Here is a 15324-nt window from a genome sequence, read left to right as displayed (position 1 = left end):
TATTCTATTAGGTATGTTAGCATAATAATATTAATTTGCTGTTAGTAATTAACAACAGAAACTACATTTATAGGATTTCAGGCAGGTCAACTTTCAGTTGACTGATGGACCAGTTACAATGTAATAGTTGTGGATCTTTTGTTTAGAACCATGAATTTCAAATATATATACATATATATATATATAATATATATATAATTTCAAATATATAATTCAAGTATATATTACAAATATATATAATTTCAAATATATATATATGTACACACACACACACACACATATATATATATATATATATATATATATATATATATAAATAAAATTAAGTTTATTTATTTTGAGAGAGACAGAGACAGTTGAGTGGGGTGAAGGGGAGGGAGGAGAGAGAGAAAGAAAGAATCCCAAGCAGGCTACATGCCGGCAGTGCAGAGCCAGATGTGGGGCTCAAACTCACGAAACTGTGAGATCATGACCTAACTGAAACCAAGAGTTGGACGCTTAACCAACTGAGCCATCCAGGTGCCCCTCAAATATATTTTTGACATGGAGTTTGGTATTATTGTCTTTAACTCTAATGTACCGTTGAACACTGGTAGTGCTGAGGTTTGAGAAACTAATGTTCTCTGTAAGCAGGAGGATCCCATAGAGGATGGAGCTGAGTAACACATACTTAGCTTTGTCAAACTTAACAACAGGTCACTTATTTATTTCCTGTGGGAAGGGATGAGGGCATAGGGTAGGAAGTCAAGGTTTTCTGGAAGAACTGTCTTCATGGAACACAAGACCCTGGGGAAGGGGGGGTTTCCCTAACAACCATAAGCCCTTGGAGTTACTTCTGGGGCCTCAGTTTCTAACCGCATGTGCTTTCTTCTTCTTCTTCTTCCTCTTCCTCTTCTCCTCCTCCTCCTCCTCCTCCTCCTCCTCCTCCTCCTTCTCCTCCTCCTCCTCCTCCTCCTCCTCCTCCTCCTCCTCCTTCTCCTCCTCCTCCTCCTCCTCCTCCTCCTCCTCCTCCTTCTCCTCCTCCTCCTCCTCCTCCTCTTCCTCCTCCTCCTCCTCTTCCTCCTCCTCTTCCTCCTCCTCCTCCTCTTCCTCCTCCTCCTCCTCCTCCTCCTCCTCCTCCTCCTCCTCCTTCTCTTTCTTCTTCTTCTCTCCCAGTGGACTTAGAGAATTCGTTTTCTCTTTTTCTTTTAAGCCACCACTCATTAACCTCCCCACACAGAGAGATTCCTCCATCACCAATGTAGCGTGCTGGGGCAACATGTAGCCTCCTGGATCTCCCTCCTTGCCTGCTGGCCAGCCCCCAAACCACAATACCAACTTTATCACTCGCCACTGTGGGGACTTAGTCTGCAGGGAACGAAGAAGCAAATGTGAGCAGATTAGACAAACTTGTAGGCATCTTCCAAATTTCTTCAGTTTAAATGTGGTGTTTATCAAACCTCTACCCCTCTGCCAAATCCATATTTTTCTTTGATCTTACTCCAAGCAGGCTGCAACAGTGGGAATTGATATGGAGCATTAAAGTGTAAACTACAGTTTCTACTTATCTCCCAAGCATACTTTGAATCTAAAGGGACTTGCCATTTAGGTCACTCCCATTTCAATGCGTCATCTGCTCAAAAACGATCTGCCTATAATTACTATATTGCATACAGATGCAAATAGGGCTTGTTGTTGGTTTTATTTACAGCAGTATGCACTGATACTGAAACTGAGTTGCTTGTTTACTCATTTATCAGTTGATTCAGCTTTTTTTCCTACTTATGTTGCATGGTACAGATATGGAGCCATTCACATAGAAAGCCAGAATGAGAACCTATGCTACTTGAGAGTGATTCAGCTTCATAGACTCAAGGTTCTCTAGAGCTGCAGCTTAGCAAGATTAACAAGTTACACCTCGGTTATTGTTGCTTGCCAGACTGCCCTTGTCTGTTGCATTTTATGGTGCTTTCATAGCTAAGTTTCATGATATGAAACTAGGCTTTATATGTGTCCTTAAAAATTAATTCTTTTTCATCTGCTTGTGATTACCCTGCTTCTTTCTGCCCGTGATCTGCTATCTGTGCACCTCGTCCCTGACTGTATTTCATCCATGTTCAGTCCATTCAAGTTCTGTAGTAGCATCCTGAGGGGCTGGCACATGTTTTAGTATTCTATAATTATAAAAGTAATTATAGTACTCTATGATTTAGTATTCTATAGTATTAGTACTGATTTTTTAAAATTTAATGTGTAGGTCTATCATGGGAGCCTAGCATATGTTTTAGTATTATATGTGTTGATAATTTTTCCTCCTGATTAACGTGTGGTAAACATTTGAAACTGATCGCTTTGGTTGAACAGTTAGAGACTCTTGGCAGCCTCATAGAAGACTGGACACTTCCATTGTCTGCAAACATCCCAAGGTGTCTAGAGCTTGATGTTATAATAGCCCTGTGTTATCCTGTCACACTCCCAGAGGACCTGTTCAATTTATTCAGTGAATGTTGATTGTGCAACCCGTCTGCGTGAGGCATTACAGGGGCTGTAAAATGAATGAAAGAATCGCCGCTGTCACAGAGCTCGGGGTATTGCAGATACTGATGCGATTTTGAGTCACTGTATCATTGCATGTGTAGAAGGATCTAGCTATGATAAAAATATTTGATTTCAGCTAGGGTTTATTTTGACAGAATAGAATAGTTGCTACCTTTAGATTCATTAGCTCACTCTACAGAATGGTTTACAAGGAAGAAAATGTAACAAAAATGCTATCGATACCGTGATTTTTTTTTCTATCTAATCTGAATTCTCATTGATTCATATAAATTTTTTCCTAAAGAACTCAGTTTGTTGCAGTTTGAAGTTAAATTTTAGTTCCAGATCTGTTTTCCTAGTATAGGAAAATACATTCTGCTAGTGTATGTAATACTAAATTCTTATGGACATATAATTTGTGCTGTCAGATTGAAAGATGAAATTTTTATTTTATGTTTTGTGTTGAACTATAGAGTGTGAGAACTGGTAAGGCTCTCAGAGACCCCCACTTTTACTGATGAGAAAACTAAGATGCACTTACTGGCATCCAAACATATTTTCACTAGTTGGCTCCAAGAATTTAAACACTTATGGCTATTTATTTTTATTTATTAAAAAAATTTTTTTAACATTTATTTAGTTTTTGAGAGTCAGAGAGAGACTGAGCACGAGCAGGGGAGGTGCAGAGAGAGGGAGACACAGAATCGAAAGCAGGCTCCAGGCTCTGAGCTGCCAGCACGGAGCCTGATGCGGGGCTCGAACCCACGAACCATGAGATCATGACCCGAGGTGAAGTCGGTCGCCCAACCGACTGAGCCGCCCAGGCGCCCCAACACTTATGGCCATTTAAAAATGGCTCGGACAGAAGTTTATCTTTCACTGCTTATGAAGAGAATTAATAGCAATCGATCATGTAAATAATATGAAGGCAATAGTATTCAAGCACTTCAAACCTTTGAAAGACTGACCTCCTTAAAAATAAAGACGAAATGTTTCAAGGAAGAAAAGTGCCCCTCAGAGAAACAGTGTGCGGTCTCCAACCCTGCCCTTTAAACTTGTTCTCATTCTTGAAAATGCTCATTTTTAGTTACATCACTACCACTTACCTGGTCCTGAAGGAATGAAATACACTGGTTGGTGCCCAGTGTTCATTAAATATTATTAGAGTGGAGAAAGAAAGCACACCAGCCTTCTGGAGCATGTTGACACTCCTTTAAGCATAGCGGTTTTCACTGATTCTAATTTGATCTTCATCCTAAACCCTCTTCTCTTTTTTAACTTACTAATAGATTTACCCACCAAAAGAGAGCCTAATACTCAGAACTGGCATTGCTCACCATAAACTAAAATGGGAGATGTTTTGTTTATTAAGATCTTTACTTTTCAAGTGGCACACGTCCAGCTCAGAAAGCTTACACAACAGGACTAAAAGGGCTTTGGGATTCAAGGAAGAGCGGTTGGAATTGGGGTCTCAGAGCATCATTGCTACTGCAGTATCTCTCTTCCTTTGCCTTTCCTCTCTGCTGGTCTCTGGCAGGCTTGTTCCGCCAAGTGGATGAAGGCTTGCAGTAGCTTCAGATTGGCATACTCAGAGTCCCCCAAACCTAAAGAAAATCACTTTTTTCTCTGTGTGTAGCATTTCCTGGGAAGAACTCTGATTGGCCCTGGCTGGGTCACACAGCCCCCTCCTTGCCGCCGTTGGGATAGGGCAAGGTGATGGACAGCTCACCAGAACCACAGAGCATACAGAAGGAGTGGAGATAGGAGTGGAAAGGATGTTGAGTAGACACAAACCACATATTCTTCTCTATCTGGCCAGGTTGGCCTCATTCACCTAATACTTTTGTAGTAAGAAGAATTGATTATTTTTAAATGGTGTCAAATGGGGGAAAATGTGGCAAACACTCTGTATATATGCTAGCTTGAAATGGTTTTGTTCAGAAAAATTCTGATCACGTTAATTATATCTTCTTTTCTTTCAGGCTCTTGAGCAGTACTTGGAAAAATGTAACGTGCAAATTGATGACATTGTCACTTTGGTCCGTGGCAAATTGTCCAAGCAGAATCGTGTTACTCTGGGAGCTCTTGTGGTGCTGGATGTCCATGCTAGAGATGTCCTCACATCACTTGTTAAAAAACAAGTTAGCGATGACAGTGACTTCGAGTGGTTAAGTCAACTTAGGTACTATTGGCAAGTAAGTGAAATCACTGAATGTTATTACACAGCAATTTCAGCTCATAGCTTTTTAATTTGTGCTTGCTTGCTCATATGGGAAATAGTAGTAGAAGATTTTTTGTTGGGGTGCCCGGGTGGCTCAGTCGGTTGAGCCTCTGCCTTCGACGCATGTCATGATCTCTCGGTTCGTAAGTTCGAGCCCTGCGTCGGGCTCTGTGTTGACAGCTCAGAGCCTGGAGCCTGCTTCAGATTCTGTGTCTCCCTCTTTCTCTGCCCCTCCCCCACTCATGCTCTGTGTCTCTCTCAAAAATAAAAAATAAACATTAAAAGAAAAAGATTTTTTGTTGATGGCTGACTCTACCCAAAGAAGCATTCTCCAGGCTGAAGGTTAAGGGAGGTGAAACTATATATCATCCAAACAAAAAACTATATCTTTATCTATACCCAACTCTATACCCAAATTTATAGTTACATATAAATACAGTATATATATATACATATATGGATGCTCACAAATTGAGTAATTATAAAAATCACTCATTTTAAATAAGCCATTATGCTCACAGAATCTGTAAAATGTCCAAACTAGACAGTTTAAAATTGTAATTTCAGATTTTTGACACATCTAAACAATGTAAAAACTCAGACTTTTATTTTGATTTCATCATTAAAGTTTGCTCTTGTTGGTCAGTAGAAGGCTCCAGAAACGCCTGGAAGGAAGGCTCTTATCAGATACCCAGGTGAGTGGTCATGGCAGCACAGCTGAGAATGCAGGAGGAATAGGGACAGTTAGTACAATGGACAAAGTTAAACCTGTTGAGAGTGGGAAGAAGGAGCTGAGTATGTCTGGAGATACAGACTCAAAAGTTCTTAGCAGATTCACTTTTGTGAAAGGCTTGTAGCTATGGAGTGGGAGGAGAAAAGATACAAGAATAAGAACCCGGGAAAACCATAGGAGAAGTAGTGGGTAGGAGCTCAGTGTGGAATCATTTCAAATGCCAGATCCTAGGGTGCCTGGGTGGCTCAGTTGGTTAAGCATCTGACTCTTGATTTTGGCTCAGGTTATGATCTCATGGTCATGGGATTGAGCTCTGTGTGGGGCTCCCTGCTGAGGATAGAGCTTGCTTGAGATTCTCTCTCTCTCCTCATCTCTCTGCTCCTCCTACTTTCTCTCTCTTCAATCAATAAGTGAATGAATGAATGAATGAATGAATGAATGCCAGATCTTCCCTTACCAGATGTAGGACTTGGGCAAGTTACTTACTCTCTAGAAGCATCAGCTTTCTTACCCATAAAATGATGATAATGAGAATATTCAATAGTGAAGATGAATTGAACAATTGATTATAAATATAGGAGAATCAATTACCAGAGAAATTAAAAAAACAATCCTATTTATAGTTGCATCAAAAAAGAATAAAATATATAAAAATAAATTCAAACAATGAGGTAAAAGATTTGCATGCTGAAAACTCTAAGACATTGATGAAGGAAATTGAAGACACAAATGAATGGAAAGATACTTTGTGGATTGGAAAATTAATATTGTTAAAGTATTCCTAATACCCAAAGCAATCTACAGATTCAATGTAATCCCTATCAAAATTTCAATGGCATTTTTCACAGAAATACACAGTCTTAAAATTTGTATGCAGCCACAAAAGACACAAAGCAATCTTGAAATTTTCAAGAACAAAGCTGGAGGCATCGTGCTCCATGTTTTCAAACTATATTGCAAAGCTGTAGTAATCAGATCAGAATGGTATTGCCATAAAAACAGACATATGAATCAATGGAACAGAATAGAGAGCCCAGAAATACACCCAAACATCTATGACCAAATAATTTATGACAAAAAGCCAAGAATATGCAGTGGAGAAAGGACAGTCTATTCAATAAATAGCGTTGGGAAGACTGAATGACCATATAGGAAATAATGAAGCTGGACCACTGTCTTATACCATACACAATAATTAACTCAAAATGGATTAAAGACGTGAATGTAAGACCTGAAATAAATTCATAGAAGAAAACATAGATGGTAAGCCCTTTAAATCAGTCTTGGCAATGATTTTTTTTGGAGAGAAAAAGGCAGCAAAAGCAAAAATAAACAACAAGTGGGGCTACATCAAACTGAAACGTGCTATACAGCAGAGGAAACCATCAACAAAATGTAAAAGCAGCTTACTTAGTGGGAGAAAATACTTGCAAATCATATCTGATAAGGGGTTAACATCTAAAATATGTAAAGGACTCCTACAATTAATTCAATAGCAAAAACGCAAACTATATAATTTGAAAATGGTCAAAGGATATGAATAGACATGTTTCCAAAGATGTACATATACCTAACAGGTTCATGAGAAGATGGTCGACATCATTAATCATCAGTAAAATGCAAATCAAAACCGCAATGAAATATCCTCTCACACCTAACAAAATGGCTATTAACAAAAAAGGCAAAAGAGGGACGTCTGGGTGGCTCAGTCAAGTGTGACTCTTGATTTCTGCTCAGGTTAGTATCTCAAGGTTCAGTTCCTGAGATTGACCCCCACTTTGGACAGTGCAGAACCTGCTTGGGAATCTCTCTCTGCACCTCCCCTACTCATACACACACTCTCTCTAAATAAATAGACCTTAAAAAAAAGACAAAAGATAACAAACAAAAGATAACAATTGCTGGCAAGGGTGTGAAAAAAAAAAGGAACTGTTGTACGCTGTTGGTGGGAATGTAGATTGGTGCAGCCACTATGGAAAACATTATAGAGGTTCCTCAAAAAATAAAAAATAGAATATGACATGATCCAACAATTCCACTTCTGGGTATTATCTGAAGAAAACAAAAACACTAGAAAAGATACATGCACCCCCGTGTTTATTGAAGCATTATTTACAATAACTAAGATATAGAAACAAACCTGAATGTCCATTGACATACCAATAAAGAAGACATGATATGTATGTACAGGGGAATATTATTCAGCCAAAAAAAATGATACCTTGCCATTTGTAACAATATGGATTGACCTTGAGGACATTATGCTAAGTGAAATAGGTCAGACAAAGACGTACAATACGGTCTCACTTAAATGTGCAGTCTAAAACTAAACTCATAGATTGGTGAGCAGATTAGTGGTTGCCAGAGGCTGGGGATGGGAAAGTGGGAGAAATGGGTGAAAGGAGTCAAAAAGTGCAAACTTCTAGTTATAAATAAGCCATGGGGTTGTAATACACAGCATTTTACTATAGTTAATAGTACTGTACTACATATTTAAAAATTACTAAATCTTAAAATTCTCCTTATAAGAAAATTGTACTTATGTATGATGATAGATCTTAACTGGACTTACTGTGATTATTTTGCAGTAAACACAAATACTGAGTAATTATGTTTATACTCGAAACTAACATTGTATGTCAACTATACCTTAATTTTAAAAAGCCTTGGCAAGTAAAAAGAAAAGAATATATAGGAAAAATAAGGAACAAATATGTTTTTCGTAGATATCTACGGAAAAAATGGAAGCCAGTGGCTTCAGTTACTTATCTAAGAAAATCAGATATTCTTTGAATTTAATGATGTCTGAAAAGTGAATTTTACTTTTTTATTTTATTATTTATTTATTTATACTTAATTTATTTTTTTAATTTATCCAAGTTAGTTAGCATTTAGTGCAACAAAGATTTCAGGAGTAGATTCCTTAATGCCCCTTACCCATTTAGCTCACCCCCACCCCAACAACTTCTCCAGTCACCCTCTGTCTGTTCTCCATATTTAAGAGTCTCTTATATTTTGTCCCCCACCCTGTTTTATATTATTTTTGCTTCCCTTCCATTATGTTCATCTGTTTTGTATCTTAAATTCCTCATATGAGTGAAGTCATATGATATTCATCTTTCTCTGACTAATTTTGCTTAGCATACTACCCTCTAGTTCATCCATGTAGTTACAAATGGCAAGATTTCATTCTTTTTGGTTGCCAAGTAATACTCTATTGTGTATACATATACCACATCTTCTTTATCCATTCATCCTTTGATGGACGTTGGGGCTCTTTCCATACTTTGGCTACTGTTGACAGTGCTGCTGTAAACATTGGGGTGCATGTGCCCCTTCGAAACAGCATACCTGTATCCCTTGGATAAATGCCTACTAGTGCAATTGCTGGGTTATGGGGTAGTTCTATTTTTAATTTTTTGAGGAAACTCTGTACTGTTTTCCAGAGTGGCTGCACCAGTTTGCATTCTTACCAGCAGTGCAAGAGAGATCCTTTCTCTGCACCCTTGCCAACATCTGTTGTTGCCTGAGTTGTTAATGTTAGCCATTCTGACAGGTGTAAGGTGGTATCTTATTCTGGTTTTGATTTGTATTTCCCTGATGATGAGTGATGTTGAGCAGTTTTTCATGTGTCGGTTGGCCATCTGGATGTCTTCTTTGAAGACGTGTCTGTTCATGTCTTTTGCCCATTTCTTCACTGGATTATTTGTTTTTTGGGTGTTTGTTTGATAAGTTCTTTATAGATTTTGGACACTAACCCTTTATCTGATATGTCGTCTGTAAATAAATATCTTCTCCCATTCCATCGGTTGCCTTTTAGTTTTGCTGATTGTTTCCTTTGCTGTGCAGAGCTTTTTATTTTGATGAAGTCCCAATAGTTCATTTTTGCTTTTGTTTCCCTGGCCTCCGGAGATGTGTTGAATAAGAAGTCGCTGTGGCCAAGATCAAAGAGTTTTTTGCCTGCTTTCTCCTCGAGGGTTTGGATGGCTTCCTGTTTTACATTGAGGTCTTTCATCCATTTTGGAGTTTTTTTGTGTGTGTATGGTGTAAGAAAGTGGTCCAGGATCATTTTTCTGCCTGCTGCCGCCCAGTTTTCCCAGCACCACTTGCTGAAGAAACTTGAAAAGTGAATTTTAGGGAGTTTGTTTATAACATGACAATTGTTTTAAAGAGTTGGAAATTTCATATTATTTAAAATTTGGTTATTTGAGTTATCTTCATTTTCTCTGATTTATCCTAGGAAAATCATTTAGAAACAAAGATGATCAATGCTGGCTTACGATATGGATATGAGTATCTGGGTAATTCCCCTAGACTGGTTATTACTCCGCTTACTGATCGATGTTACAGGTAAACTTGCTAACTTAAGGGTCTATTGGACATAAATTTCACTCACCCCTAGACCACTAAATCTTTAAAAGAATTATCTTTGACTCAGCAAATGTATTTTATGTTATCTTTTCCTAGACTCTTAATACTCCTCTCAACTTGATTTTCAGTTTCTCGTTCTCTGCTGGCTTTTTCCTCTCAGCTCTGGAGCTAAATATTGCCAGATTTTGCTGCTGTTTTTTTTACACTATTCGTTTCTTCTTTCCTTGAAACTTTCTCTTTGTTTTGGATCATTTAAGGCAAACTGTTGCTTCCCCAGAAACGCAGAATTTTGTAGATTTCTGTTTTCATGCAGTGTTTCGTACCATGACTCATGGTTTCCCAAATGTTCTCATTCACTTTCAGGCTTTAATAGCCTACATTCTGAAGATCCACAAATCTATACCTCCAGCCAAGGTCTCTCCTGTAAACTTGTGCTACATACATGCCTGGTTGGGTATCTCCATTAGATAGCTCATAGGTATTTATGTTTATACTTTTTCTATCAGGTTTCTGAATAATAAAAAGGCTTTAACAACTTTAATCCAAGTTCCCATCTCCTGTATTCCAAATTATTGTCAAAAACGAAAAGTGTTATTTTTTTTCAGGTATTAACAATTCATATAGGTATAATATCAAAGTTAGCATCTTCCATCCAATTAAAAAATCTTTTTAATGTTTGTTTATTTTTGAGAAAGAGAGACAGAGTAAAAGCAGGGGAGGTGCAGAGAGAGAGAAGGAGACACAGGATCTAAAGCAGGATCCAGGCTCTGAGCTGTCAGCACAGAGCCTGACCGTGGGGCTCAAACTCATGAACCATGAGATCATGACCTGAGCCAAAGTTGGACGTTCAAGCAACTGAGCCACCCAGGTGCCCCTCTTTCATCCAATTTAAAACTCCCCTTCTCTCCCAGCTTGAGCTTGACTCAGACACAAAGCCTGCATTTGGAGAGGCAAATGTGTTCAGTCTTTTGTCAGTTTTATCCCTGTCCTTAGCATCTGTCCCTCAATAGCTCACCTGTGGCTCCTCCAATGTTGAAGGTTAATGGAGGAGGGGAGAAGGAAAGGGAGAGGAGGGTTTACATGTGACAAGTGTCTTGTGTGACAACTATCTCTTGGCTATTTAGTGCCCTCAGTGGGGATGCAAGCCTAGATACACCAGATCTCCCATGGGATATTTATGTGGGTTTTCTGGAACTTCCCCCATCCCCTAGTTACCTGTGTAAAATGCCTTCTCTGGCTGGCTGCTGGTGACTTTTGCTTCAGCCTCTGTCTGAGGTCAACCACGCACTGACATTCACCTTGGGATCTTTTCTGATTCTAAGTGGGTCTTCTGCACAGAGTCCCACAAATCTACCTCCCTTCCAGTGGGATCTGGATCTGGTCAGATGATAAACATACATTTATTTTGCCAGTTATATGAGTACATCTCTCTCACTGTTACAGTTTTCCCTGATTCTGCCATCAGAAGCAGCTACAGGCATTCTCTTGGTGCTAAATATTTTAAGTTGTGATTGAATTCCCAGTTCCTGTATTTTACAAATTCCAGGGGTCAGTGTGTCAAGCTTTTTGAATAGTTCTCTAAAGCTCCTCAGGTAGCTTGGGAGAGGGGTAGGTGCTGCTCTTCTTCTCTACGGAGGAATGGGAAATAGACAACATAATGGCAGCTCTTTCCAAAGAAATCTTACTCTTACCCGTCATTTACAAGCTTCCTAGCCAATCTCTACATGCCCTGGTGCTAGGTGACCAATTTTACTTTCTGTAAGATAAGATGGCATACATTGCTCTCAGCTTGGGTTTTTAATAAACATTCCAAGACAGAAAGAGCTCTATTTGTATATTGTTATACTTTTTTATACTTTACAGCTAATGTTTATATATGTTTATCAAAAATTTTATCATTGTCTTTACTCCCTATTGCTTCTTCTTTTGCCTTCTTTCTGGTTTAATTTTTCTTCTTACTAGGCAACATCTTTTAGTAATTATTTCAGTGAGGTTCTGCAAATAATAAGCTCTATCAATCTTTGTCTAAAAAAAATCTGGTCTTCACTCAATTATTAGATGACAGGTTAGTTAGGTGTAGAACCATAAGTGAATCATAATTTCCCCTCAGCTTTCCAAAGTTATTATTCTCCTGGCTTTCGTTGCTACTACTTAGTAGTGTGTTACTGTAATTATGATTCCTTTGTAGGTAAATTCTTTCTATTATAGTTTTTAAGATTTTGTTGATGTTCGCTGTAATGTTACTAGATATGGATAAGTTTTCATTTATCCCACTTGAGACTTTTCACTTCATATCTTTCTTCAATTCTGGCAAATTCTCAGCCATTGCTTCTTAAATTTTGACTTCTCTGCAGTCTCTTCCTTCTTCTATGGTCTCTCAACTTTTTTTATATTCTATCTCAGAATCTTCCTGGGTGATTTCCTCATATACCTTCTAGTGCATAATTCTGTTTTTTCCATGGTCACTCTATTTAATCTGTTAACTTTTTAAAAAGTTCAGTCATTAGAGGTGCCTGGGTGGCTAAGTCCGTTAAGCGTCTGACTTGGACTTAGGTCATGATCTCACAGTTTGTGAGTTCGGGAACCATGCTGGCTGGGTTCTGTGCTGACAGCTCAGAGCCTGGAGCCTGCTTCACATTCTGTGTCTGCCTCTCTCTCTCTGCTCCTCCCCTGTTCATGCTCGCGCTTTCTCTCTCTCCCTCTCTCTCTCTCTCTCAAATATAAACATCAAAAAAAAAAGTTCAATGACTATATTTTTTATTGATCGAGTTCACGTTGCCTCTTTTATGAAATTGGCTTTTTTCCCCTCACAATTTTCTTATGTCTATTGCTTTTTATTGAAATCTAATTGAATAAACCACCAGGATGTCAAAGAGTACCATGTACGCAGTAATCCTCCCACACCTTTGTCCATCTGCCACTGCAAGTCTGACTCTTAACTCAGATCCCCTCTCTCTATTTTTAATCGTGAGCTCCTTTTTTATTATTTTTTTATTTTTTTAATTAATTAATTTATTTTTTTAAATTTTTTTTTTCAACGTTTATTTATTTTTTTTGGGGACAGAGAGAGACAGAGCATGAACGGGGGAGGGGCAGAGAGAGAGGGAGACACAGAATCAGAAGCAGGCTCCAGGCTCCGAGCCATCAGCCCAGAGCCCGACGCGGGGCTCGAACTCCCCGACCGCGAGATCGTGACCTGGCTGAAGTCGGACGCTCAACCGACTGCGCCACCCAGGCTCCCTGGCTCCTTTTTTAGTAAGGGTCATTTCCCCATGCAGTCTTACATTTCCTCAGCTGTGGAGGTGTCCATGGGGAGCAGTTTCACATTTACCTCTGAAAAGGGCTCTAGGGTTTTCTTTGGTCCAGAACAAAATTTCAATGTTAATTTCTTAGTTTGGGTTCACATGCCCATGAATAATGGATATTGGGACCATACCCCTATGAATGATGTAGGCTTTTGATTGGGTGCTACATGAAGTATAAGCTTCCTAACTCCTCTGTAGTTGATCCTTTGTCTTTTTTGAGTAGGCTGCTAAAATAACTTTACTTCCTCTTTAGAGAGAAGTCAGTTTTTCAAGGCTTCTAAGTTTTTATAGGTAAATCTATTTCAGCTCTTCACCTCGCTCAGTTCTAAGAATTTTTCTATTCCGTGTGGTAGTAAATACACTTGTGTTTGTATGCAGATCCCAAAACAATATGCACCTCTATAGTTTAAGCACCTAATTACTGACAGCATTGCATTTCCTCTTCTTTGGTGATTTCCTTTCCGTTCTTTCAAAAATGGCTATGTATTTCCAAAGTTAGTATCTTTTTCTATGTAGCATTTCCAAATTCTTGTAATTAGGGGCATTGGATGGTTTACGGCCTCAGCTAAATTCTCCATATTGACCAGAGTCAGCATTGAATTTCAAAAGTGTGTTTGTTCTGACTTTGTCATATATAATCAGCTATTCACAAATTAAATATGATAACAGATAAAGTAATGCACAAAGATTTTCCGAGATTCATGGGAAGGAAGAAATTATTTAAGGAGAAGGAGAAAATTTGGCTGTCAGTTTAAACTTTTCCTCTGTTCATAATAGATATTTAAGAATAACATTATTCTGCAAAGATTGCTTATTGCTTCTATTTCAGGACCTTGTTTGGAGCTCTTCACCTGCACCTTGGAGGAGCACCTGAAGGGCCAGCTGGCACAGGAAAGACCGAAACTACCAAAGATTTAGCAAAAGCAGTGGCCAAACAGTGTGTCGTTTTCAACTGCTCTGATGGGTTGGATTATCTAGCTTTAGGGAAATTCTTTAAGGTTTGAATTGACTCATTTCTTTACAAAACGATGACTTCTCAGAGAGGAAGTTCATTTATAATGAAAGATAATTTAATGCAAGTATAAGACTTATTTGTATTTTAAGTAAAATTAAAACACTATCTTCATTCTCAAGAGGAGTAGGGTTATTTCAAAAGCTTACCTGAGAAGGAACTGTCCCTCAGCCCCCAGCCCCTGCTGTGATGGGTCAATATTACTAATAGGAATGAGTGGTGTCCCTTCAGTATACTGGGGCAGCTAAAAATGTGAGAACAAATACATCACATAAAGACTGTGGGGAATCTCTTCTTTAACCTATAGCTCTTCTTATTAACAAGTCATGATTTAGTAATTTACTTTCATAGATACACTCTAGTTAATCTTTTTTTGTGAAGTTAAAATCCACTTTTTATTCTTATTCTGAGTCAGATTCTCACTCCTAGGAGTCTGTAAGATTACAAAAGGGGGAAGTTAAAAATATAACATCCTTGTCTAAAAACCCATGACATCTGGGGCGCCTGGGTGGCTCAATCAGTTAAGCATCTGACTTTGGATCGGGTCATGATCTCAAGGTTTGTGAGTTGGAGCCCCACGTCCAGCTCTGTGTTGACAGCTCAGAGCCTGGAGCCTGCTTCAGATTCTGTGTCTCTCTCTCTGCCCCTCCCCTGCTCATTCTCTCTCTCTCTCTCTCTCTCTCTCTCTCTCTCTCCCTCCCTCCCTCCCTCCCTCCCTCCCTCCCTCTCTCTCTCTCTCTCTTTCAAAAATAAATAAACATTAAAAAAATTAAACCTATGAATATCTGGTCTTTTTAGCATTTTATTGCTACAGCCTATTATTCCTTAAAATATTAGTTGGTACAGTTGACCACTGTTCTGGCTGAAATACGACCTGGTCATTTTATAACAGATATGGAATATAAAAAGTGTTTGCCTTTGTGATGCTGAAACAATTAGAAGATTTTAAAAGTCAAAATTATAATAAGTATCAAAAAAACATTCGAATGTCCCCTTATCACATTAATCATACTCTGTAATGACACGCAATCTTACTGTAATGATTATTTATGAAAGAGATAGTAAATCTTAAAGAGTCTGTGTGTAGTGTAGTTTGAACAGCTATTATATTCCTAAATGTTTAAAGAAAAGTCTGGTATGTACTACTCAGTTTTTGAATGTATAT

General features: G+C 38.5%; 1 protein-coding gene across 12 annotated transcripts in view; it reads left to right on the top strand.

Annotated features, from left to right (window-relative positions):
* Window positions 1-15324, top strand: part of DNAH7 (dynein axonemal heavy chain 7) — a 265373-nt gene that overhangs the window by 87349 nt on the left and 162700 nt on the right. For all 12 annotated transcript variants that reach the window (XM_045034170.1, XM_045034169.1, XM_045034174.1 and 9 more), the window contains 3 exons: window positions 4500-4712; window positions 9712-9821; window positions 13977-14145. In XM_045034170.1, the coding sequence (XP_044890105.1) occupies window positions 4500-4712; window positions 9712-9821; window positions 13977-14145 (492 nt within the window). The remainder of the gene's footprint in view (window positions 1-4499; window positions 4713-9711; window positions 9822-13976; window positions 14146-15324) is intronic.

Source organism: Felis catus, chromosome C1 (assembly GCF_018350175.1).
Source record: "Felis catus isolate Fca126 chromosome C1, F.catus_Fca126_mat1.0, whole genome shotgun sequence".
In the NCBI taxonomy this organism is placed as follows: domain Eukaryota; kingdom Metazoa; phylum Chordata; class Mammalia; order Carnivora; family Felidae; genus Felis; species Felis catus.
The sequence above is the reverse complement of the archived record's forward strand: the minus strand, read 5'-3'. Positions and strand labels throughout refer to the sequence as shown.